Source organism: Ciconia boyciana, chromosome 2, assembly GCF_034638445.1.
Source record: "Ciconia boyciana chromosome 2, ASM3463844v1, whole genome shotgun sequence".
Taxonomy (NCBI): Eukaryota; Metazoa; Chordata; class Aves; order Ciconiiformes; family Ciconiidae; genus Ciconia; species Ciconia boyciana.
In genome coordinates this window covers 44954742-44981687 of record NC_132935.1, presented here as the reverse complement: position 1 = coordinate 44981687, position 26946 = coordinate 44954742, and the positions used below count along the sequence as shown (strand labels likewise).

The following is a 26946-nucleotide window of genomic DNA, read 5'->3' as shown; positions in this document are numbered from 1 at the left end:
AATTTTTTCTACATTTGCAGAAGCTACCTTATAATCACTGTTGGAGAAGTTACTGCCTATAAGGAAAAAGGTATTTACACAGAATAGCCCTAGCTAGAACCTTGTTTTCCCTTTCACAGAGGCAGAGAGGTCCAACATCCAGATTCTTATGGGCCAACTTAAAACTAATAATAAAAAATTGTTGTGTAGGTAGAACCAATAAGGTTCAAAGCCCTGTAAGCCCAGAAGTAAACCAGTAAAAATGAGTGGTGTATGAGCACAGATGAATACTAAGTCCATCTCTTCAGGGAATAAACATTAAGAAAATCAGATAAATTTACTCATGTCTAGATCAACAGTGGTAGATTAGAAAAAAGTTAATACTGTACAGAAAGATTATGTCCAGTTATATAATAAAAACTTATTTAATGGATACAAATTACTCCATACATGCAGACAAAGACACCTGCATATCATGTCATTCTCTAAGTAATATGTATATATGCACATACATACAAGTGCGTGTGTATGTATACACACTGCCAAGATGCAGGGAAATCAACTTGGGTTAAGTATTACACAGCATGAATACTCCCAGCTTTCTTAAGCCTCAACTTACCTCATTAACTACTGTCACAAACTGGAGGTTTTATGTTTTGGTTGTATGATGCCATTCTTCTCCCTTCCCTAAACTCTTAAGCAATAACGCACTCAGTTTAAAAACAAAAATGTTGCTGCAAAGTCAACTAGACAAATGAGATACTTACTTATCAAAGCTATCACTATATTTTATGAAGCTCTCCAATTTTTCCTTGGCATATTCTACCACATCTGAATGAAGCTCTATTCCATGATTTATCCCAAAAGGTCCTGTAAATAAGAACAGCAGGTTGTTGTTGGTTTTTTTCTTTAAGCACAGCACAACTGCATGGAACAGCATTATAACTTTCACCTGTGAAAGCACTAACACCACATAAAACACAGAAGTCTCCCAACACTGCTAGACAAAGTTATTTTTTGCATCTACGTTACCAATGCTTAAGAAGAAGGTAAAAGGCCAAAGGATCAATGAAAGAACAGGGACAGAACTGTGGCAAAACAGTTTTATAGAATTAATTTTCTTCATAAGCATGCAGAAAAAAAAATTAATCTGACTACACTTAACTCAGTCTGAGCAACTTCTTTTTCAACACTATTTAGTTGGAATATAACAATTTCATATTATGATTTAGTCTGTATTTTGGTATTTAAATTTTGAAAAGTTTTCTTATAGCAAAATTTTCAGCTTTTGACAATTCAGAGATCAGGTATTATATCCCTCAGCCACATCTGCTCTTCTATTTTGCAGGTTCCAAAATCAGAAGTCTGTTCCTGACTTACTTATATAATAATTAATTTCCATCTAGAACATTGAAATTGACCACATTATGTTCGCTCATCACAATCCCATCACAGTTGCAACACTGCTTTCCTGCAATCAAATCCAATTATATTTCCAAGTCAGTTTGTGTGCCAAACGTTAATGCTATTTTTCAGGAAGAAGAAGAAATCGTGAGACAGTATTACAAGGATTATCCACGTCAGGAAGGAATCTGAATCAGACAGTCACATTTGCTGTGGGGATTCTATATTTAACATGCACTCATAGCCCAGGGACTTTAGTCATTGAAGCGCAGAATTGGAAAAGGGAGAGGGAAGGGGAAGAAGGGAAAGTAAACATCAATAAGATTAGACAAAAACCCCTTATATTTATATCCTCTACTGCATTCTAAATCTTTCCTAAATATTTACCTCAAAGATGTTACTCTAATGAAACAGAATTCAATTTGTCTTTTCTGGGACACCAATTAACAAAACAGATCTAGGGTTACTGAGAAAGGATTCATTTTACTGCAAGAAAAAAACCAGTATATGCCACTAAGCTGATTAATAATTGCAATTCTTAACATAGTTTAGAACATTTTCTACTAGGTGAAATAAAACCAATCCAATAGTTTACCATAGGCAGTGCTTGGAAGACCTCTCTGATGGCAGGCAAGAGGTAGATCATCCAAGGGATGTTCTTAAACCTTGTGAAAACACGTACCTCCTGTTGATGCTCATACATACTGTAAATTTAGTTTATTATCTATCACATTAAGAAAAGCATTAGCATAGGCAATCCCTTTCTAGCTGTTTAATTATTTAATGGTCCCTTGCGCAGTAATAGACTATGATGTTTCTAACCAATGTAGTTACAGTTCTACAGCATGGAGCAGCATCTAAGGTATGTTTTCTTTAACTAAAAATTAATTGCCATTCCTTTAATCTCATAATTTAAAGTAAATTAAAAATGCATTAAAAATGCTCCCAAAATTCACATATACATTCCTTTCAATACTGAATTTTGAAAAACAAAGAACTAAAAATACCTGTAAATGTCAGTTGCTCCAACAGCTTGAAATTAAATCTATAAATGCCAGACACCACCACATCATGATACACCATAGTATTCATAATTTGAACAGAAATATGAGAAACATGTTCTCTTCTTTCATCAGAACAGTCACAGCTGTATATTTAAGCAGAGTCAGCCATTCTAAAAACGTGAAACCAACTTCTCTGTTACTGTCCAAAGTCAACTGGCCTCTTTCAGCATAATGAGCTAGCAAGTCCACCATCTAGTCTGAACTATGTTTACATTTTAACAGTATCAACAACAGTTAATTTAATCTCTATGGAGTGGTGGGTTTGGTTGGGTTTTTTTTTTTTTAGTATGTTGCTACACTTACAAGTGTTTATTAGTTTCAAATTATTGCTAATTTAATCTAGTCATTTTGACACTGCCAACATGGCAGAAATACTACTCACTACATTGTCAAATTGAAAGATACTCAACTACTGTCAAAAAACACATTGTTCTCTTGTTACTAATTGCAGGGCACACTGAAATCAGTTTAAAAATTAATTTCAGTCATTAAAAATATATATGGTTTATTTGTCAGAAAGTTACTTCTGTTTATTTTTCTTTGTTAAAGCAGCTGTTCCCTGGTTTAAAACAAACACTAAAATCAAGAAGAATGATTATATGTAACTAGTAATTTTATCAAAGGGAGCAGAGTAAAAAAATAAAGGCACACAAATTGTATTTATACCTGCCATGCCTCAGCCTAGCACTCAAACCACGTTACAACACTAAGCAGACTTTGGAGACTGGGTACAGCACTACAGAAACATGGAAAGCCTGCTTCTGTAAGGAGCTGAGCAGTCGCTGCTCCAGGCTCCTCAGCACTGCTAGAGAAGTATCAGCACCTGAGCTGGCTCTGTGGGAACATCTGCAGTGTAACCATGCTCCTTGGGGGCTGTCAGCCAATCTCACCCCTCTCTAGAAGACAAGTATTCTCCTGTTCAATTTCTTCAACTCCACATATAACATTCTGAGGGATAGGAATTCTGCTTGATAAGGAGAGGTCAAACCCAGGAGCATTCAACAGCCAACCAAAAGCCACTCAAAATAGGTTAGATAAATACACAGATACATGTGCAATATACATAAGCCACAATTTATTTTAAACATCATAATTAAGAAAGAATAATGAAATAAAGCTTTGCACAAGGCAGAGAAATAAATTAATACCATTACTCACTACCCTGAGCAAAGATTTTAGCAAAAAAATGCAGCAATATTTACTAATTTTAGGTTTAATACTGAAATAGAATGCTGAACGTAAAAGATTACAATCTAATTAAAAATATCTACTCTCTTAAACAGAAACAGTCTTGAAAAAGGGCAAAGCAACACTCTAATAGAGCAGGTATCTTTTTTTTTTTTTAACCGGTGAACGAACATAATTCCTGTTTCCACAAGAGAACAGTAGAATCTGTTGAATTCATTGGGATTAACTGGAACAAAAGACACTGCCAGAGATGCCAACAAATGATGTTTGTTATGTACTATTAGGGATAATTTCTACTCTTTAATAACTAAGAACAGATGACAGAAAGTAATGAATCTAATTGAAAATTAACAAACCAACTCTTCACACCTCAGTTGTGTATATAAATAAATACATGCAAAATCTGTATATTACCTGTCAGCAAGGCTTCTGCAACCAAGGAAATATGGAAACTCCATGTAAGACAGTCAATAAGATCATATCTATGAAAACTACATACTAAAATAAATGAAGTTATTTCATGTAATGAAATTAATTTGTAAAAAAAATTATTTGTTTATAATTTGTTTATAAAATCAAATTATAGTTTATAATTTGTTTAGAATACACATGCTCTGTATTCTAAATATTGGGGGAGGGGTGAGAATTAAAGTATTTTTCTCTTAAGGTAGGTTTTAAAATTTAAATGTAGATAGCAATATTTCATTCCATCTTTTTTCCATACAGGAAATGTATTTGAAAACAGAAGAAAAAACACAGTGTTAATATGTTAAAATAGTTTTAAAAACCTACAGACCTGCAGTACTTAAACAGTCTTGTCAGTCTACATCCCAAAACTTTCTAATAAAATGTATTTTAAAATAATTGTTTGCATGCTGATAGAGATTTATTTTTCAATTAAGTTTCTTCAAGAGTCATTAGCCTTTAGAATTTAGATTTTTCTTTCCATAAACTGACGATCAAAACAGTAACCTAGAGTAAGGGCATAAACATGGTGCAAATGCAGACTACAATTTTACTCCTCAAAAATTGTTCCTCTATGCCTTTTCCTTTTAAGCAAAAAAAGGACTGTTGCCTTTCAAATGAGAATTTTTGACTACAGAAAGGCAAGTAGGAACAACTACCTCTTCCAAAACACTCCATGAAATATCACTGAACAGCAGTGTCAGTGAACATCTTGTAGATAACACACAATATTTTAACAACCCATCTCAAACCCCGGTCTTAAGTATAGTACTGTCATTCTTAAATAAGTAAAAGTAAAGTTTCATAAGGCTTGTATAATCTTCTAAAAATATGCAGAAACACTGTATTAAAATAAAAATGTTCAAGTTACCTAATATTAATCCCACCATTGTACTCAAGTATCCGGTTCCACTACCCAGATTTAGAAAAGATAATCCAGGCTGAAGCTTCAGTGCTTCCATGACTTCAGAATAAATGCAAGGTGCTGACAAGTGTATATTTCCATGCTTCCAGGCCAAGTCTTTGTAAGCATTGTCCCTGTATCCTTCCAGATAATAATCACCACGATCAATTGCTCTGAAGGCTTGCTCCACACTCTCAGTGCGAATGTACTGAGCTTCTTTCAAGTTATCAATTAAGTCATCGTTGTCTTCTCCAGCACTCACAGCTCCTCCCATGCTGAATTTCTATGATAATTCAATTAGTTTGCAAAATACATTAGGAGGAGAGTTTTCCCAAAAGTGTAAGTATGTAATGGATTCTCAGTTCTTCTTTCAGAAGCACATCACAAACGAATCCTGGAAAACAGGTATTTTTACATAACTTGAGTTTCAAAAGAGAAACAAATCAACAACTATTAGAGGGTGATAAAATACTGTTAGTATTGGATCACTTTACGAAGCAGAACTATTAAGAGTCAGGACAGCTAGTAGTTAATCAAAATTCTGCCCTTCAGATTTTAACTCAATCCAGTGTTTTTCATCTTAGCTTTAATATGTCAACATGGGCTGTCTACATTAGCAAGCAATGCAGCGTAAGAGTTTACGCAGACAATGAAAACAGCGCTAAGAACCTATCACCCATATTATATATATTTGGGGGGGCACAACAACTGCCTTTGGACTAGCTCTAGTCCCATCCTGAGAACTAAATGTCCAACAGCAGTTGCAGCCTGTACCAACTTAGTTACATTTGAAAGGAACTGGGTTTACACGCTCAGAAATCACCCCACAGTGGCAGACAAAGCCAGGTGAGTGGTGATGTCCAGGAGATGCTTCTCAGATGTTCGCTTTTGAGTTGAACCAGAACACTAGTGCAGACACAACCACATATTGCTGTGTTCTGATTTAGCACAGGAAACCTCTCTGAGTATCTGAGCTCCACCTAATGCCTGCCATATTCACTAAAGGCACATGAATTCCTTAAGTACCTAGAAGTTTTCAACAGCTTGCCAGCTCTTAAGTGACTAGCAAGTTTCATGAATTCTACACAGCATATTCACTTCAAAATAATTCCTTCAGATCTGTATTTTATCTGCAGTTACTACATTATTCATGACTAAACTCATAAAATCCATATGTTAACACTTTTAATGTTGCATGAATTACCAGTAAAATAGCAACAGAAGACTGGAAGAAAGGAAAACAGAAAAATTTAAACCACCACTTTTAGATTAATAGAATACCCATAGTGAGCTGGTTATTAACATTAACTACAAAGTCAGCTTAGATAGCCAAAAGAAGAAAAAGACCATCATGAATCTTGGTGCACATTCTAGGTAACCTAGTTAACAAAGAAAAAAAAAAAAAAGACACACTCACCCTTGAATAATTGCATTGCTGAGTATCACCTTTTAAAAAATTCCACCTGCCTCTTCAAACAAGCATATTTCACCAAGCGTTCTTTTTAAAATTATGAATGTAATCTTTTATCTGAGAATACTCCAATGCAATTCAGCAAATTCCTGTTTTGTACATGCCTATTTGTGCAAATTTGTGAGTCAGAAATTCACAAACACAATCCAGATGCCCAAGGTCATTTAAGTTACCAGAATGAAGCTGGTTCCTAAGTTTATGGTGATCCCCACAATGTAACACAATTTTTATGGTTAAACACTTTAAATTAAGAACCTTCATAGAACACTAGTGAATCCTTTTCCACATGTTTAACAGGTCTCTATCAAAACAGTACTAATAAACCTTTCCGTAAAAACAAATGGGAACTTCCAGAAACTACAAGCAACTTCAAATTTGGTGGGTTTTTCCCCCCATTGCAACATTAAACAAAAGACCTTTGGAGTTTGAACCATTTTCCTGAAGGATTAAACTGCAAACAGCAATGATTCTGAAGTAAAGCACTGAAACATCCTTGTGAATGCAAAAAATGTGCTCATATGTTGAACTGTAGTCAAATGAGTAGATTCACTTTTCTGAACACCAAGCTCAGAATCAAGAGAGTATTAGAACTACTAAAGATCAGTTCTGAGCAGAAAGGGCATATATAAAGATCCACATACTCCTAAATAAGGGCAAACTACAATTAAACTTTGAAATTTGTTTTGGCCTGCTAGTTTCTTCTTGCTTTAAAAAAAAAGTTTCTACAGAGTCCCACACCAAAGTTGCACAATTCTTATCCCTCCCCTCTCTAGATGGCCATCACAAAACAGTCTTCCAACAAAAGAACATTTCTATTTGCAATTCTGACTGACAGAAGTGTTTCCTTATCCTTATCTTGCATTAATTTACATAAAACACCAAGTCACTAATAAAGATGAATAATCATACAGTACCAATGCTAGGATATACAGCTAGGTTTAAAATTTCAAGCACACAAGCTCAAATTACCAGATCATACAGTCACAATGCTTCTCCTTAACTACAAACATACTTAAAAAAAGGCGGGGGGGCGGGCACAAAATGCTCAGGGCTGCTAGAGCCCTGGTAAAATCATGAGTGAAATGATTGTTCACCACTGAGCTGTGTGCTGCACACAGAAGCTGTGTGCTTCTGTCTGAAGCAGAACCAATTCTCACTGACATCCTGGAGTGGAAAGAGGTAAAAAGTCACCACATGCAATTATCAGCTAGCCAGAAAACCTTTGGTGAAAGTCAAAAAACTGCACTTCCAGAGCTGAGTAAGTAGGCCTGTGTGTGTTTAATCGCACAGGAACATCCCTTTCTATTTGTGAAAAAACTAAGGGACAGTTTAGACAGGAAATGTGGAACTTGAGGATTTTTTTTTTTAAGAAAAAAATAATTTGTAAAAATATTCCAGCCCTGCTCACTTGTCTGCACTTGCATCACACCTAAAAGTTCAATGAACTACTGAATCAAATGATAGTTAACAAGTTAAATAATCTACAGTGACTAAAACAACAGTTTTTGCCATCCCTTCATCCTAAAAAGTTCGTGATTATCTTGAGATATGTTTGGAAATAATTTTAACTAAAAAGTAAGAACTGAGTTTCTTGAAGACTAATGCAGCTGCTACATTTGAGAAACAGAAATACCCCTTCCAGCCCTACCTCCAGAGTGCATTCACCACCTTGCACCAGCAGATGGAGAACTTCACCAACTATCTACACTCAACTGGTGAGCAAGCAAATAAACAAATCACTTGGAAAAAGGCTATTCTTCCAACCTAAAGCTTTATCGTTTCTATCAGAGTCCTTACTAGTTTCACATAAAGTTTCTTTCCCGTAAATAACATTTGCTAATTTCAATATAGTCATTACACTAAAACAGAATTAATTTCTTCAGGTGTTTTGTAATTTTATATTCTTGGTATTATCTGACAGCTAAAGTTACTGTAGTATCACAAGATTTTCTACTGATGACACCCACCAAACGTTTCACCTTGTTATGGTTATCACGCAGAATCTCAAAGGCAAGAACAGAAAAGGTCTGGTACGCAGCATGACATTGCGGAAAGTTGGGGAGAAAACAGAGAGCCTCCTTGTGAGAATGGGACACTCACACAGCAGAACAGAGTGGTTAGTTGGAAGCGTGGTTGAAGGTTGCGTCTTATTCTGGATATGCTGCCCCAGCTAGAAAAGGTGACATTAGGTAGAGACAGTGATATTGTTTGCTTTTTAGATATCTTGCTTTTGGTTTGCTTTCGTTAATCAACTATGGTGCTCTACTCTGGCCTCTACAGCTACAGGTAAGCAAAAATGCTACCCAAGTGGAAAGTATTTTTGTTAAAAAACAGAAGAACACCCTAGGAAGTTAAAGAAATAGATCTTTTCATGAAAAGTGACCTCTTGTGCTGCAGAGAAATATTTTGTGATGTTTTACTTCCCTCTAATGCTTTTTTTATGTTTGTAAGCTTTTACCTTATGAAAGTAAAATTACTTGTTTTTAACAGAGGCAATAGATGTGTGAAGTCAGATACATTTTCTACTGTTTTAAACACACACAAGAAAGCATCCCACAAGCTATTTTAGCACAGCTGCAGAAAAAGGGTAAGTTAATCAAAGCTTCATTGTGACAGCTGACCCAGGACCAAGATAAAGACAGCAGAGCATTCTACGATAAAACTTTCTACATAACTGTGAGCTCACAGAAAGCATCCTGTGAAGCTCACCGATACCTAAATTGAAACACACACAGTTCACAAAGAGCACAAGTAGCATTCTGATGCCTATTACAGCAAGAGATATAGAAATTTCAAAAGAAAGGGGAAGGGTGCATAACATGAACAAAATGCAGCAACTACCTTTAGCCTTAGGAGTCTTTGGAATACTAAGCCAAGATAAATTGTAGTTTAGGAGTTAGAACTTCAATATCATCTTGAATAAGAAAGTTCATTGACTGATTAAAACCAACTACAATTAAAAAAACCTCTGTTTCCCATTCCACACCATTCATTAATTTATTTTTACAAGTTGGAACACTTTATCTTGAAGTTTCATATATTCACAATAAAAATGAAATGTCAGCACACTTTCCAATTTCTGTAAAAATCCACGTAACCATATCACAACACCTCTGACCTAACTCGTAACCAATTTTACTGGAATTCCTTATGATAAATAATTTGTGATTATTTTTTTTTAAATATTGTCACATTAGTTGAACAGGTGTTCTTTGGCTATGTGAATCTAAGAAGTGCGGACAATTGGAGTGCATTTTAATTCTTCACCATTTTATAAGCTATGCAAAACTCTTATCTGAGAAGTTAGTAACCAGATGTAAGGTTTGTGAATTTTTTTTTGCCAGCTCTCAGACACAAGTTTTGCACATTTCAGAATTTTTACAAATACATTTGTACTTCAAGTTAATTCCTTAGGTCACGAAGGACTGCACACTCTCTTAAATACAGATGAAATACCATGCTAGCAAGTTATCCAGTTAATTTACAGACAAAGCTTTGCCTTTGCTAAATCCATACAATGTCAAATACCTTACAAATTTAGTATTTTGTAATACTGACACATCCTGACTCTACATAGGTGACTCCTTAAAAATACAGGTTATTTGAGCCTACGAACTTGACTCTTATTTTGTTTCAAAGGGGGAAAAATAGAAGAGAAAATATAATAAATGGGAACAGCCATATTTCAAGTCTCCTCCTCAGAACTATTTTCACTAAGATATCAGCTTGGAGCACTGCACAAAACACTGAATCAAGACTGTGATACATTACACTCATAGACAGCATACAAAATTGCCTGGTGAGCCTTCCCCCTTACACCAGAGGGGAGGAGGGGGAAGAGACAACAATAAACCACTGGGCTACTCATTAATCTAGACATAGGAGTCAGCTGTTAAGTTTCCTCAAAAAGGAATATTCTGTGACTGGCAATAGGAGGGAATTAACCACAAATGCACACAAGGGCTCAAAACACTTCAGTTCATTTAACAGTTTTAGTTTACTCATGGCAGAATTCAGCAACACTCTTCTCATCAGCAGAGGTTTAAAGTTTCCCAGGCCACCAACCAAGTGTTAGACCTATTTCTGTTCAGACTCAGTTCATGCCACTCCTGCAGCTGTAATGAACTCAAGATCATGTTTTGCCTGTCCTTGTCCCGTCCAGCGACTCCTACAACAAAGGGACTCCATTTTTAGTTTAGCTTCCCCTTTCCTCCCAAGTATTGTAACAGTGCCACACAAGAGGAAACTCAACTCCAAAGTGCAGAGCTGAGTCTAAGATTTCAGCAGGACCTTTTGAATAAGCAGAATGACTGATTACTATCTGAAAGGAAAAGAGAAATTGTAACATTAGCTTCACCAGGCAAAGGCTGGAGAAAACCAAAATATGAACTGTGTGCTGGAGGTAATTGTAGTAGGTCTCTACAAAAATCTGAATAAATTGTGGGACACAGAGGTATTTCAGAATGAAGTCTTTACTAACTTTTTTTTTAAATCTTTTATACATATGCCTTGCTGCCAAACTGCTACTAAAGGCAATAAAAAGTCTAAATGCTTTGGAAAAGTAAGCGTTACTTGAACTGCCACATCTGTTTGTTTTGTCACTCCAAATAGTTTAGAAAGAAGGAAAACTGTTGTTTTCAGGATGTAGTAACATACTACTTGGTGCATTAAGGAAAACTCTATTGGAAACACTGCATATTTTTGAAGTCTATACTCTAGACTCATCTCACTCAAAAACACTCACTCCTAACCTACTGTTCAGCAGATCATTTCAAGAAGCTTCTCAAGTTAAACAGAAAAAAAGTACAAAAACAAGTACAGTCAGCCCTCCAATGTAACGCACTCCACAAAGCATGCTTCAAGGTTCTTTGTAATATAGCAATGGAACAAGGAACAGACCACAGGATTAAAGTTAAGCCAAATGAATGTAAACAACTACAACTACTGACTTAACCTGAATTGCATTGACCTACTTGGGCAGAAAACATTTGTCAAGTCAGATGTAAGCTTAAGCCCTGATCCTCCTGTTTAGGCCTTCAACAGCTGTTTATACAAGATTCCAGGTGTGTGTTTGTTCTTCCTCCATGTCTAGTCAATCACCTGAACACACCAAACAGCACACGTGGTACTGCATAGCTCTCAGAAGATGCACTGAACCTTACAGCACTCCACAAATGTATGAGCAGTGACAAGCTGTCCTGGTTTTGGCTGGGATAGAGTTAATTTTCCCCCTAGTAGCTGGTATGTTTTGGATTTAGCATGAGAATAATGTTAATAACACACTGATGTTTTAGTTGTTGCTAAGTGGTGTTTACACTAGTCAAGGACTTTTCAGCTTCCCATGCTCTGCCAGGTGCACAAGAAGCTGGGAGGGGGCACAGCCAGGACAGTTGATCCAAACTGGCCAAAGGGCTATTCCATACCATATGCCATCATGCTCAGTATAGAAACTGGTGGGGGAGTTGGTCAGGGGGCAGCGACCACTGCTCAGGGACAGGTTGGGCATCAGTCAGCAGGTGGTGAGCGGTTGCATCACTTGTTTTTCCTGGGTTTTGTTTCTCTCTCTTTGTTCTTTTCATTACAATTTTTTATTATCATTATTATTATTTTATTTCAATCATTAAACTGTCTTTATCTCAACCCATGAATTTTCTTACTTTTGCCCTTCAGATTCTCTCCCCCATCCCACCGAGGGGGAGGGTGAGCAAGCAGCTGTGTGGTGCTTCATTGCCTGCTGGGGTTAAACGACAACACAAGCACATCAGTGCAGATTTCATGATCAAATGACCTTAACCCTGGTAGTTACACAAGGGCATAATTTTTGGACCAACCTTGCAGAATGTCTACTGAACCTTTTGACTTTTTTCTTACTTTTTTTTTTAAACAGAGACAGTTCACAGGAACTTACACTAAAAATAATAATAAAACAACATAGAGTTTTGTTGATTGTCCACCCAGGAAAAAAGAAAAACACATTCTTTTCTCCTTCTTTGGACTGGGATACATTCCTTTCTAAGGCTATGTTTTCTTCTGTACTGGATTTGTTTTTCTCATCTGAAATTCTATCTACCCTCTTCACACGATGGCAAGCATTGAATGCTGAAAGGAACATTTTCTGTATACCAGTTCTATATGCCAGACCTGTTCTCAGGTATGCTGATAAAAGGTAATGAATTTCAAAGTCTTTATTAAAAAGCAAACTAAGAATCCTACATATTTCCTGGATGGAACTTTTAACGCGTAGCTTAACACCACATCCTCACTCAGTTCTCCTTACTGCTTAAAATCTGGGCAACCAAAAAAGGTTTGCAAAGCTGAGCCTCCCAGGCTTCAGAAGCAGTTTCTTCTTCAAACAAAGTCTCCCACTTGTGACATCACAAACGTGTTCTGAACGACTATTTCAAAACAAAGAAATAAGAGTTCACCATTTCCACGCAAGATAGCTAGCAGTGTAGTTTGCCATGCTGGGGTGAAACCTAGAGTACAGGATAGTTTCTGAAATTTGAAGGTGTAGATCTATACCCAGTAAGTACTAAAGTAGCCCTATATCCTCAGAGAGCAAGCCCTCAGCTGTGCTCGTTATCTATTTAGGGCTATGCTTATAATTCTCCAATAGTCGTCACTATGGTCACCACAGACCCAGCCGCAATGTTCACATCCTAGAATGCCCTCTGGGCCACTAACTGACCTTTCTTAATTATATCCTACAAAAACTCCCTGATGAGAGCAGGAAACCTGTCTCACTGCCCTAGTTTAGCAACTCAATCGCTAGTAAAGACTATCTGTTGGACATCTGCACAAAATCCCCCCCCCCCCCCACTTCCCACCTCCCACACATGGGATCTTTGGGATTTGCGTACCTACAACCATTTTGAATCTAGTCATTCATGTTACAAAAAGCTTTAAATTGGGAACAAGCACAGAAACACTCCCTTCTCTTAAAAGAATTTGCTAGTATCTAATTTCACAGTAAGTTTTCATTTAGCCAGTATCTACCATAAAACTTTTGTTAAGAGATGCTCTTATTTGTAAAATGAAAAAGCTTCCATGGATGAGAGGCTGATGAGATGATAAACAGTTCTGGAACACTCCGATTAGCCCATCTTTGCAAAAGTCTCATGAGATTTTAAGCACCTGACATTATTACCTGTACAGAAGACATTAGTCTGTCAGGCATGAAGAGTTTGTCCATTATTGATGGACAGTATTAATAATCAGTTGCTGCTCAGTCCCCAGAACCAGGTCCTCCTTATATTCTGAAGCAGATGAACAGAAGTGTTGATAAGAAAATAGCCTCTTAAGTGTTCTGAAAATCATTTTCCAAAGCAGCAAGATGCTGTTAGCTAGTATTATCAGAAAAAACAAAGAACTAAAATTTGTTATGTGTCAGTCCAGTGATACTGTCAGCAAGATTTTTAAAAAAAAAAAAATCTAAATTCAGTAATTTCAGAAAGCAGCATTAGCTGGTAACAAAAATGTGAATACCTGATTGCCAATGACAAGAACTGGTGTCTATGGCAGCAGCATATGACGCTGCTTGAGTGGTGGAGCTAGACAGTTCCTGGTAATAGTACTTGATCAGAGGAGCATGGCATGCTTTTTTTTCCACAGTATGCGGCGATAAGATGTCAACAAAACAATAGTTGTCATTCTGTTGCTTACCATTAGAGGTCAGCTATATGCAAACTGGTGATTACATCTCAAGAGGTTTATGTATGCATTTATGAGTGAATGAACACTAGCTCTGTCCCAATTCTGTCTACCCTATAGTATCCCATCAACTGTAGATTTTAAAACAGTTAATATTGCTTCTCTACCCACACCGGTCCAAAAAGTTTGGTCATGCTTGTTTGTAAGACTGCATAAAATGGTCTCATCTCTGAGGAGCCTAAGATGGCTTAGTGACCTGTCAAATTTCCACTAAAAGATCTCATAAGCAAAGGGTGTTAGCTTAACCCAATGTCCAACACACAGAAAATCCTCTATCCTTCCTCTGACAGCAGTGTCCATGTAAGAACCCAGCAGTGCCCTTACAGTACACTTTTTAAAGGTCTCAGCTCCTGAAAGGTGTGCCTACAGCTCTGCCCATTCCCACACTACAACTACTTTAAGTCTGTCCAGTACAAATTAGTCAAAGAATACTGCTTTATCACAAACTGGCTGGGAGAAAGGGGAATGAAGAGAAGCTTCTCTAGAAGGCCCAAAAGACCCACAAAAACAGGAGGTGCCAGGTAATAGCGGCTTGCTCACTGGCAAGACTAAAATATCAGGACTTCATAAGATAGATATGAATCAGTGATGCTCAATACATACAGATGGCTGATATTCACTGAGTCTGTATCATGCACCTGTTTTTCAGAAAAGAAACTGCTGTCTGTGCACATATTCCACAGGAATGAGTAAGCTACGGAGTGACCATGCTGCAAAACTCATTGTCACAATAAACAGCTTTGTACAAGGGTATTTAACAGAGAATACTCATTTCAAGCAGGTTTATATAAGCCATAACAGTCAAATGTTAAGAATTAGAAGAGCTGTAGAGAAATGTGTAAAAAAACCCCACTTTTGGAATATCTAATCCTTTTTAGTCTGAAAAGGAATAAGGCATACAAGTGACACAAACATTTCTGCAAATTTTAACATTGCCCTGATCATAAGCCAACTACGACACGTTGACATAAAGGACAAGCCAAACACTCAACATTTTTAAAACAAATTCTGCTTCTCTTCATGAAAGGAAATGCTTAATAATTTAGTTTGGGGTGACAAGAGACGTAACAAACCACAGTAAAATATGATGCTCATTTACTTTCAGTATCACCTTCAGAAAGAAACCAGTAACAGTGGGGGGAGAATCCTCTGTTATAATGAAATACAAACCAGGTTTAGTATAAGAACTGAAAAATATTTTCCTAACCTTTTACCACAAATGTAGTTTCTGCAGCTACAGTCTTAAGCAGATCAAGTCACAGTTCATATAATTTTGAGTAGGCTAAATGTGGCGCTTAACAAAATAGTCACTATTTCAGCCAGTGCTAAAGTTCAAAAGCTTATTGCACATAAACATTAAGTTATTTAAATAACTCACTTCCAGCAGCAACAGAACAACATACGCCTGTTGCCTTTAGCAAAAGAAAACAGAAACGAGGTCAAGTATAAAAATAGAAGATGGTTACATTCCTGACACTTGAAACCTCATCTTAGAGCTATGCATTTACTGCAGTCTCTACAAAAAAAACGCAGGCCCAAATAAAAAACAAAAATATCAATCAACTTTATCAAGCTCCAAGTACACTAAAGCCTTCGGGTTTTCTGATCTTCAGAAATATATCTAACAGCATCAAAATAGCATGCAATAACCACAGCATGAACAACTTTTAATACCGTATTATTAAAATGTTTACTTTCACAGCCTGACAATCTCAACTTTTCTTTATTATGTGTCCCCTTCTTATGAAACGCTAAATAAATAAAAAAGTTAAGTCCTGATCCTGTTTACTAGATTCTTAAAATACTCCAGTTCAATACAACTGTATGTTTTGAGAAGTTACTTTATTACTTAGGCCTGTAATCTCTTCCTCAGAACCACAATACAAACTTCTTTCACCGATGCAATCTTCCAGAAGCATCACACTGGATTCACCATTTTTTTTCAAATGTAACTTGTTTACTAAAACACATGCACACTAACAGTTACTTTTAATTTATCTTGTCAAAGAAAGTGATAGATATCTACTTGCACATAACTTTCTTTTTAATCCCCAAATCCTACATATCTCCGAGCGCCTCACACTAAGGCTCATGTCATAATCTGCCTCATTCTCCAGACATACCATAAATCCATAAACAACATACTCTAAAATGACGTGACCTTGTTCATAAATTGGATTTCTTAGGATATCCAATGCCTACTTTATATATAACAGAGATTAACTATCCCTTCAAGGTTCTTACCAAAGGAAAGTGATGATTTATCAAAACTTTCAAAACATACAAATCAACTATGAATTAAATATATTTTTAAAATCTACCAAAGAAGTCTCCACACAAATGCAAGTCATCCAGAAAAAAAACCAAACACTCCTTATTTTACAATTTAGAAAGTTACAGCATTAGTACTGTTACCAAAGCCTGTTATCAAAGCCTGTTCCACAAAGTTTCATGCAATCATTCTAGCACTCTCCATGTTCCTGTTGCTATTAAAATACACTACACTTTGAGGTAACAAAGTATTGCTTTTGCAACAGTATCACTTTAATTCGCGTCTCTGTGGCCAGCCAGTAACTTCTACCATCAATTTTCAACTGTGCTTGCAAATGATTAAACATATTATTTGCCAGCACATATCAAAGTTAATGCTGCTAGGTTATGTGATCAAAAAAACTATTCTGCACACAGATAAAGGACCAGAGAGCACACTTGTAGGTGGGGGAAACCTACCTAAATACCCTGACGCAGCTACTCCCAGGGCTATTACAGGAGAACCATCGGCTCTCCCCATGACCTCACCACCACCGGACCTCTCCAGGGCACTTTTCAGATTGACAGGTGTGACTTCTTACAGGGCTACCAGATTTATCATGGGATGCAGGGGAAAGGCACTTGGGGATTGCACAAGTCCTGTTACTGCAAGTTTAGGGGGGGGGAACCAAAGGTGGGGAAAGGGAAGGATCAAAGTGGCTTGGGGAGGAACAAGCATGGTAAAACAGAGGGCTATGGTGACAAAGAGGGACAGGTCACATTATGAACAGGTTGCAGGTCAGTATGCATATTTAGCTGTGCTCTCCCCCAGATCACTGCTGCCTGTCCTTGTGACAAGCAGAGTCAGACCACAGGTCGCAGGGGCTCATGGATCTGTGGCACCAGCAAAGCACGGGGTGAGCTTTTGTAGGTCAGGGTCTGATCACAAGGAGTACCAAGCTGGAATAACCAGCAAACTGACAGAGTGGCCTGGGAACCAGGGATGGGGCAGACTGTCCAAGTGAGGCAAGTGAAAGAATTGGCTGCTGGAGGAAAAGCGGGGGGCCCAAGTAAGCTGCTGGAGAACCTGTGGTGTTTGGAGGGGTGGCTGAGCATGAGAGTGTGTGTGTGTGTGTGTGTGCAAGAGGCAATGGGGGATAAATGGACCCAAGGGCCAGTTTCAGGGTAGAACAGGTGCCTAAACCCAGTAACTGGAAGGATCCATACGTGCATGTGTTTGCCACTAGCAGTCATTCAGCTTGACCATCCAGAAAGAACAGCAAAAGGCCATTGGTGCTGTTTGCGCTTGCATTAGTGCCGTGTTTTCTGCATTGATGTGGTGGCCAACTATGTATTTATATAGGTACATGCTGAATACATGTGTTTGTGTGCTACTGAGAATACGTGCTTAGCCTCACTACTGGCTGGGCCTGGGGCCATGCATGCCTGAACTAAGAACTAGAAATACTTGAACAAAACCCCTTACAGGCCTTCTTTAAAAGCCAAAACCAAAATACATAAGCACATTTTTACCTTGAAAGGGTTTCTGCGCTATTGTTTTTTCTTTGTCTCCAGGTGTGAATCAAGTACTATTATCAATACGCCTCCAAAGTTATGATCTACTTAACAGTACAAACAACAGCAGATGTGATCTGGAGGGGATTTGGAGCATTTGGGAAAGTTTCAGTGACCATTTCAAGATAATTCATACAAATATTTCACCAAGAAATGGAAGTTGAGAACCTTTTATCATTGCTTGATGTAGCAGCTGTGCACTTGCACAGAGTAAGTGTACCTTCATCCCCATAATCCTACCCCATCAGGGTTTTTTCAGTCATACAAAGCACGTGGTTTTCACCTGGGAGAAGTGTAGTTTACAGATACAACACAAGAGGCTGCTACAGTCACATAACCTGCCTTAGTTATATCATGAACAACTCCAGTTTATCCACAGCATCCCGGAATGGAGAAGTCAAATCCTACACTGATTTCTTCTGACAACTGAGTTGCTCCAGAAAACATCACAGAATCTCAGGAAACTAGGCAGTAATGAGTCCTAGTCATAATGAATGCATAATTAACTGAAGTAAATAAGCAGAGACTGAGGCCTATAGGATTTATAATGTTGCATCTGTCAGCTCAGCAGAAGTTACAAAGAAACTCACCAACTCAACTTTTATGTGTCCTTCCAGTTTCACTGACCTCCTGACTGCAATAATGCCAAATTTAGAGTTTCTTGAAGGAAGAACACAGCAAAGCTTAAGAAACTGGACAGCAGGTGACTACACTGAATGGAAACAAACCCATAGTTCATTCTCAAAAGAGTAAAGGGGAGAGTTTTGCAAATAAACAGCAGGGTCATACACCCCAGCAGAAGAGCCAGCAAAACCCCACCTGCCAGAATCCCACAGGAACAAGAGTAAACAAGGACTTCATGGGTCTCAGGCAAAGATTTTCAGATGGAAATCAAATCCTTTGATGGCAAACTGATGTCCTAGTAGAAATACTCACAGCATTCCCAATTACTTGAAATCATTAGTACTGCAGGAATATTAACCTTTTGCTTTGTTTGCTGAAATTAGGCATCTCCTTTAGTGAACTTCAGAATTCTTTCTCTCAGCAATGCTAACTTGCATACATTTTAGCCATACCTATCAAGCAAAAACAATTATGTTGAAAATCCGGTTACCAGGATAGTGGCTCCAACTCTCTTATCTTTTTTTAACTTCAATATATAGACCGTAATAGCACAGTGGTCGTGACTGGGTTGAGGCGTATTACTTGGCAATATTTGACAAATCAAATATTTGTCAAGAAAACCACATGGTAATTCCTGAATATCCACTGAAAACATTTGCTACAGAAATAACACAAATTCTCAGAATAGTAACCACTTCTCATTTTCTCCCAACCACATGGTCCTAATTCCTCTTTCAATGCTAAAACAACCATTTATAGGAATCAAGCCTTTCATTTGGGACAAGGACACCGCAGGCATATCAACTGCTGGATGTGATTCACCAGCTGACTACTACCATAAACAATTCCAATGACTTTATCACTGCACTTATGGAAGCCATACATTGATGTACGTATCTCTTTTTGGAGAAGCAGCTTTTTTTTTTTTTTAATGTGAACAAAGAGTTAAGTAAGACATGTCATCTCTGAGATGTTCTCTTTGAAATTTAGTTCCCTTTCACTCCTGAAGACCACAGGAACTGATAGCAAATGCTCTTTGTTTTGCTTGAGGGATAGTACCAATACATGTACTTTGAACAGTTACATTCAAGACTGCATGTATTTTGTGTTTACTATATTACTGCATACTGCCTTTCACTACAACTACTAGTGTATAATAACTCTGATTTGATGCTAACTCGTACCGCTAAATCTATAAAAACATTTGTAGACATCAGCTGGAAAAAAAAAAAAAAGAAAAAATCTTCCCAATGACAGCCAGATGCCTCCTGGTGGAACATTATCCAGTATCACAAAGGTGTTGCTATTCATCCTGAAAATAGTTTTCAAGATTGCCTAATTTGCCATTAGAAATATGCACCTATCATTTAGGACTTTAACAAGCCAATTGTTAAAAAAAGGGAAGACAATCATTACTGACAGCTTTAATAAGCGTTATCTATTTAGAAATCATGCAAATAAAAGTTTTTGTAATAATAACAGCAAGCCTTTGACACTTGCTATGTGATTCAGGTGCTTAAACACAGACCTCCAGTGCTATTTTAGGTGCTTATGCTAACTATAAGCTACTTGACCTATGATGTGGCAACAATTAGTGTTAAGTAACACAACAGAAAAAACTTCTGCCCACATCCTGTCCTTGCTTCCCTGCAAACAAGCAAGAAGAGCTGCTGTTGTGCAATTTAAGACTCCTAGACAGAACACAAACCGCATAAAGCTGAGGGATTTGTCCTTTGAAAGGAACGCAACAGTTGGGACCGGAAAAGCAACCAGATAAAAGTTAAGACATCATCAGCCAAAACACTCATAAGAAAAGAGACCAAAAGAATGAACCTGGAGACACTCTGACTTGTAATCAGAACTGAATCTGCAGTCTGTCATCACCACGTTCTAAAAACTCTCAGGACAGAGATCCTGTTCACAGTCACTATGCTGCTGCACAACTGGTTGGTTGTGCAAATATTCTTTGTGCGTGTGTGTATATAAACACGCATAATCTCCAGTAAAGCATGCATGTTAGCAACAAAGACAAAGGCTGTCCCTTCCATAACTGCTCAGCTACCTCTACTTAGATTTATCCTGCCTGGAATCTTTTTTTTTTTCTTTTTTCTTTCTTTTTTTTAACTTTAGAAGAACATAGGCCTTCAGTAAATCGTATCTCTTATCTAGCAGCTTCAAGCTGACAACTCAGATGCCCTATAGCACCTTCATCTAAGCGTCCTTCACGCAAGATTCCAACACCCCACATCGCTATCAAACCACGTGCTCTAAGCCATTAGGTTTTTTAATTAGTTTTTAAACCTAATTTTTTAAGTTTTGTTGGCAAGTTCTGGATTGTTTCCTCAAACAAGTTTTTAAAACATTAATTCCATTTGTCTTCTTTTACATCCTATAAACACTGCAAGTCCAAATTCAGCATTTGTTTTGCAACTGTATGCTCAGCAAATACTACTTTGAGAAAATATGGAGTGAAATGCAATACTTGAGAGAAATTCTAAGCCTCAATATTTTACATCACCTTAACAACAGTTGCAGTATTTTAAAACTCCAACTCCACGCAACTCATAGAACTCCATGTTCTTCACTTGTAACAAACTAGATCTTTACATCATTTCTTCGCTAAACACTATACAAAACAAAGTCAGAACTCCAAAATTAGCCTTCATTAAATGCATCTTCTAAGCAGTGGGCTCCAAGCTTTTTTCTGCCACAAGACAGCCCTCTAACCAGAGGAGAGGTTTACTCCTGCTCCATGGTCACCTCCCCACTCTAGAACTCTCCCACATGAGAACACACCAGAATCTGTAGCCTGAGAGTTACCATGGTGACTCCTGATGTCACCTCTAAACTATTTTAGGGCTGTGGAGTTTGGGGTTTTGTCTTTTTTGTTGTTTGTTTGTTAAACTGCTCTATGATGACTTCTAAACCAGTGTTTTCTCCTCACAATGACGTACAACCTATATTTTTGTACTTCAATTTAAAGGACTGATAGAATTTGTTGAGAATTAAGTCACATACCGATTGCAGTCGCAACATACAAGTGATGGACACCATAGCTGCTCTCTAGATACAACTTCCAATACTTCCTGCTTTCAGAAGTAAGTTTCCTAGGACTAAGTGCCAATTTCAAATATATCTTTACTTTCAGTTTACTTTTAGTTTACTTTTTACTTTCAAGGTTTCCAATAAGCTTCTGATCAGAAGTACATTTAACAAGAATCCACACGCATACATTCATCAGGATTTCAAGCTCCTTGGGTTTAGTTAACATCACTGCCAACTTTGCAGTAGCAACAATAACTCTGAAACATGAAGTTGCCATGATGCACCAGGACAAAAAGGACAGAGAACTAATGCTACTGTTCTGAATGGCAGCCAGCTAACCTTTCAGTCCTGCAAAAAAATTATATTCAGCATCCTAAGCTGCTACAAATTCTATCCTTTCTTCAAGGCCCAGAAGCCCAGCCCAATTTTCTTAAACAACATAGCAGCAGCAACTGCTTTAAGAGCTTGCATTAAGCAGGCCTGAAGGCTCTCATTAACATCCAGTGCACACAAATAAGTCCCAAAGGAACTGGAGCACAGCAATTATTTCCTGATGTTTTAATGTAATTATATCCATAATATTTAATATCAACTATTTCACTTTACTCTCTGGAACTCCATAAAAGAAAGAAGTGGAACAGTGTGATCATACTTCCGCAAAGCAGATACATTAAAGAATTCTCCATCCAAAAAATCCACACTCATTGGCTGGAGAAGATGAAGCATACAGATCAACTTCTGACCCTACTGGGAGATTCCTGGAATGCCTTAGGCCAGTCACATACCTGATTATTCATTTGCAAAACAAGATGACACATATATTATTCCCACTTTTGCTTCAAGGAATTTACATTCTAAGTAGGTAAAATAAATGAGATAATATTCAATGATGTTTGCATTCAAGAGTGCCAAGTGCTGTAGACTTCAAGGCACTTTTCTTACACAGAGAGCTAATTAATGATTTGCTACAGAGCATCATTTTCAGTTCAGCAGGGTAAAATAGCAGATCTCTGTGACATTCTTGCTGAAAATGGGAACAAAGCAGGAAATGGAAAGAACAGGTACGTGTAAAGACACTTCTCATCCATAAACAATGACTGTATTCTCAGGTGTTTCTCACCAGGCACTGAAGACTGGAATGAGCCTTCCCATACTGCCTAACTATTTCAGAATTGCTTTTAATGTATTTGTTCCGGGGAACTCTTAAAACTCCTGGCATAAACCCTTCTGGAACACTGCATGGAAAGAGTATCTTGCCTATATTGAGTTTCAGGAACATCTTTGGGAAAAAAAAACCCCTGCATTACTAACCATGTCGTGGAGCAGGAACTTAAAATTTGATCTTTGTGTTACTGTTTCTTCCTTCAAGTTTGCCTAAAAAAAGTCACAGGCAACATGGTCTTTAGACACTTCCACCTGCACTGGTATCATGCCTAAGCCTACCTTTAGCTTCAGAATACACACTTACAATCTCAAAGCAAGCGCACTTCAAGTTTACAGAAACATAGCCAAGTGACTGCTCTGGTATGGTCCAGCACAGACACGGAAAACTACAATACATGTCTGGCAGTCAGGTTCTATTCTTAGTCAGCTATTAGGTAGACGCCTCTTCAAAAGGAGCTGCTGCAGCTTGGGGCAGTCACTGACAGGCAAACAGAAGACTGAGCAATAAAAATCACCAAACTGCCAAGATTAGGACTATAAAAATGGCAAGCCTTCATAAATTTATAAATAGAGCACTGCAAAATTGAAACTGGCTGGTCAAACATCTAAAGCAAGTCACGACATGAAGTCTGAGACTGGATGAAGAAAAGCCAGAGAGAAAGCCAATTAGGAGAGGCAGAAAGATTTTTACAAGAATTCTGGAGTGAAGATGGGAGATTATGCACGGAAGGAACCTAATCCTGCACAGACCCAGTGATAACATTTGGCTGTCCAGTATTACATCCTTTTTTCTGTTTCTGTGATTTCATGACATTCTCCTCACTGCAGACCTCCCAACAACATCCAATTGTTTTTCCTTGCATTTCTGAAGGACACTGACTGTTGTAAAGAACATCTGTCCATCTCCAAAGCCCTCATTGTGGCTCTCTGACCTCACTCACGTACTTCTTACATTCCTATCATTATATTATATTTATTCACTCAAAGTCAGTTAAAATACCAATAGGTCTTTCACACACTTGTCCATCTACATATCCGAAATATTTTTCAAACTTCCCCAACAAATCAGGCAGGAGTTCTGCAGAAGACAGCTCCATTTATCCAAGCCTGATTCCTTCCAGAGATGGTCTGCCCAGTGCCCAGAGTAAGGTAAGGGTCCTGTGGAAGAAAAAAAATGTATCACATATATTATGATTCATTTGCAAGAATAATGGTTACGAAGGCATTTCTCACAATACACTGTCGTCATTTGCTAACTTTAAGCATTACATTTTTTGCATCTTGCATCTAAGAGCATTCTCTGTAATACAGAGGGCGTATGATCAAGAGGGATTGGGGATCTTCATTAATTCACTGAAGTGCTGACTATCCTTACCTCCGTCTCTTTTTTGTGTGTGTCTCAAAGTTTACTGCTCATTATCAGAAAAAACCTTACTCTTTTGCTAAAGTCTGCAGTTCAGCTGTGCTTGACTTTTACTTGACAGGAGTAAAAAATACCCACTAGGAGAACAGTAGCTACGTGGGCACTGGTAAGTACTGCAAGGACACATTCTCAACACATTACAGCAGTTCAGCACTTCCATCTCTTCTCTCACAGACCCTGAAGATGTTTTCCTTCGTCTTCCACCAAGAAAAACGAACACCCCCCCCTCCTTCCACCATAGGAAGTTTTTCTTTTTTCCCTTTTGCTGTCAAAGACGACAGAGCTGTACAAAGCAGGCCCAGGCTGCTGACTGCGTATCAAATAAATGCCAAGATTCCTTCCCCCTCCGCCCTCCCTTCCCCTTCCTCCAACTTCACTGCGAGCCGCTGACAACTGCCGAGGCAGGGGGGAGGAGGGCGACGACGGAAGAAAGACAAGACCTGCACACGCACAAAAGAAGGCGGACCGAGGTTTCGGGCCGAAGAGGAATCACATTAACCGCAGACCGCGGCTCAGCTACAGGCAGACCTGACCCCAGGACGCCTCCCCCGAAGAGATAACAACAAAGAAAACAGAGAAGGGAGGAGGTGGCTGCCCCGGAGCGAGTTCCTGCTCCTCCCCTTACGCTGCTCCCAGCCAAAAGAGAGACCACAATGTAAACAGAGAGAAAATGTGCGTTTATGGCAAAGCGGGGGGCAGAGGCAGCCTTCTCCCTCCCTCGCAGCTGCCGCCAGTAACGCTCACCGACTCCTACCGCCGCCTACCTACCGTGGCTTACGGGGCGAAAAGCGAAGTTATCGTGCATTTTACACACTTTATTTATGTAAACAAGGTGTTTTCCCCTCGCTGCTGCCACACCACCTCCTCTCCCGAAAGAAGCAATACACTTCCTTAGCCCATAGGTTTTTCTTGAAAGAAAACAAAATGTTGTCTCACGCTCCCTTTTTCCTCCTCCCAAATGCATCGGTCTGGAAGACGCAGCCCCACAAGCCGCTGAGGTTATAAGGACTCGGGGGGGGGGGGGGGGGTGGAAGTTCCCGCTCTCACTGCATTTCCTCAAAGGCAAAAAAACCCAGCCGTCACGGGGAGGAGGCAGGCCGCAGAGCCGCTGCGGGGGACGAGCGCTGCCCTCGCCTTGCCTCTAGCCCCCCTCGCCCGGGTCTCAAGGCTGGAACGTTCTCTCATGTCCCCGTCCCCTCACACCTGCCCCGGGCCCACGGCAGCTACACCAACCACCTCTCCTCCCAACCTCTCCTAGGCCAGAATTTGTTTATTATGCAGGCGGGGGAGGGACGCGGGGGGTCGACGGGGGGATCGGGCAAAGGAGGACGAGGAATGGGCTGGCTAAGGCGTACGCGCACACTCCCTGTCCCGCCTCTCCCCCCGCCGCAGTCGGGAGCGGCAGCAAGCCCTCGCCCTGTCCCGGCTGCGCGAAAACAACCTTCCCCCTCCCCCCCCCACGGCGCCTCAGAAGGGCGCGCGCCTGCGTGCGGGGCCAACGGACAATGGGACCGGAGCGCCCGGGGAAGCGAAGGGAGGGCAGGGGGCCGGCGGGCCGCGCTTCCCCCCGCCGCAACTCACTGTCCCGGCTGTCCCACGGCGGCCACCACGCCGCACAGCGCAGCCGGGGAGCGCAGTTCTGCCCGCCCCCCTCCTCCCCCCCGCGGGACACTCACCCGTTCTGCAGCGGGCCCCGGACCCTGCGCGGCGCGGCAGTAGCGAGACCCGCCTGGGGAGAAACGTAGGCGGGAGAGCGCTCCGGTCGCCCGCGCGGAGCGCAGCGGGGGCGATCGCCGAGGGGGCAGGAGCCGGCGCAAGCAGAGATCGGCGTGTCCCCGGAGTCGCCCTCCCCCGGCCCGCACAACGGAGGGGTCCGCGAGTCTCCGCCGCCGCCGTTTGTGTTGGTGAGAGGGACGGCGCGGGAGGAGGGGCCCCAACAGCTGAGAGGATGTAAACAGAAGGTCACGTGGCCCTGCCTCCGCAGGCGGCCGAACCCCCTCCGCGCCACGGGGCCGGCCCTGGGGGGGGGGAGGCGAGCCGCTCCGCTTCGAGTCGTGATTGGTCGCGCTTCGCCAGCCTGAGAGCCAATGGGAGGCCGGCGTTCACGGCGCTCGTCACCAGTCGCCTGGGGACGCGGGGATCCTTGTCCTCGCGGTGGCGCGCGGCCATGGGCTGTCCCCTCCCCCTCCAGGCTGGAGCCCCCTTCCCGGCACCGGGCACCCGTGTCCCCGCCGCCCGTGGCAGGTGGCCGCTTGTCTCCCGTGAGCTGCTGAGGAAGGAAAACAGGAGCGGGTTCTCGCACAGGAGGGACAGGCGGGGCGAAACAGAGCCCCGCGTTGCGGGCGGGGAGCTGGGGCCGGCCGCGGCGGGAGGAGCAGCGGCACCGCCGGAGGGCGAAGGAGGACGGGCGGCTTCTCGGACCCGGTTTTTAAAAATAGCGCAAGGTGCCCGGTGCCCATCCGAAATTGCTCTGCTTTCACCGGGCCTCCAAATTTTATGGCGTTTTCGCCTTTCTCCGACGAGCGGGGGCAAGGGGGAGGGAGGCCGGCCTCTTCTGAGATCCCGCTTCTGTCGGGCCTCTCGCAAGGGGAGTCAGAAAGTGGCAGCGCCCCCCCTCCGAGAGAAGGGACTTCAAGCTTTGATGTTGGCGATGCTCTGAAACATGAGATAGTTTGAAAAA

The 26946-nt window shown here is 40.2% G+C and overlaps 1 protein-coding gene across 10 annotated transcripts in view; it reads right to left on the bottom strand.

Annotated features, from left to right (window-relative positions):
* The window catches only part of PCMTD1 (protein-L-isoaspartate (D-aspartate) O-methyltransferase domain containing 1), a 47926-nt gene extending 21843 nt beyond the window's left edge, over positions 1-26083 (bottom strand). The window contains exons 1-5 of one of the 10 annotated variants that reach the window (XM_072852497.1): positions 25943-26082; positions 23844-24001; positions 4972-5398; positions 4050-4133; positions 747-849 (exon numbers count right to left, since the gene is read on the bottom strand). In XM_072852497.1, the coding sequence (XP_072708598.1) occupies positions 747-849; positions 4050-4133; positions 4972-5278 (494 nt within the window). In that variant the 5' untranslated portion in view covers positions 5279-5398; positions 23844-24001; positions 25943-26082. Of the gene's footprint in view, positions 1-746; positions 850-4049; positions 4134-4971; positions 5399-6421; positions 6867-23843; positions 24002-24218; positions 24405-25034; positions 25055-25942 lie in introns of those variants that run through there. The other 9 variants (XM_072852495.1, XM_072852498.1, XM_072852494.1 and 6 more) reach the window with 9 other exon arrangements.
* Positions 26084-26946: the final 863 nt, after the last annotated feature.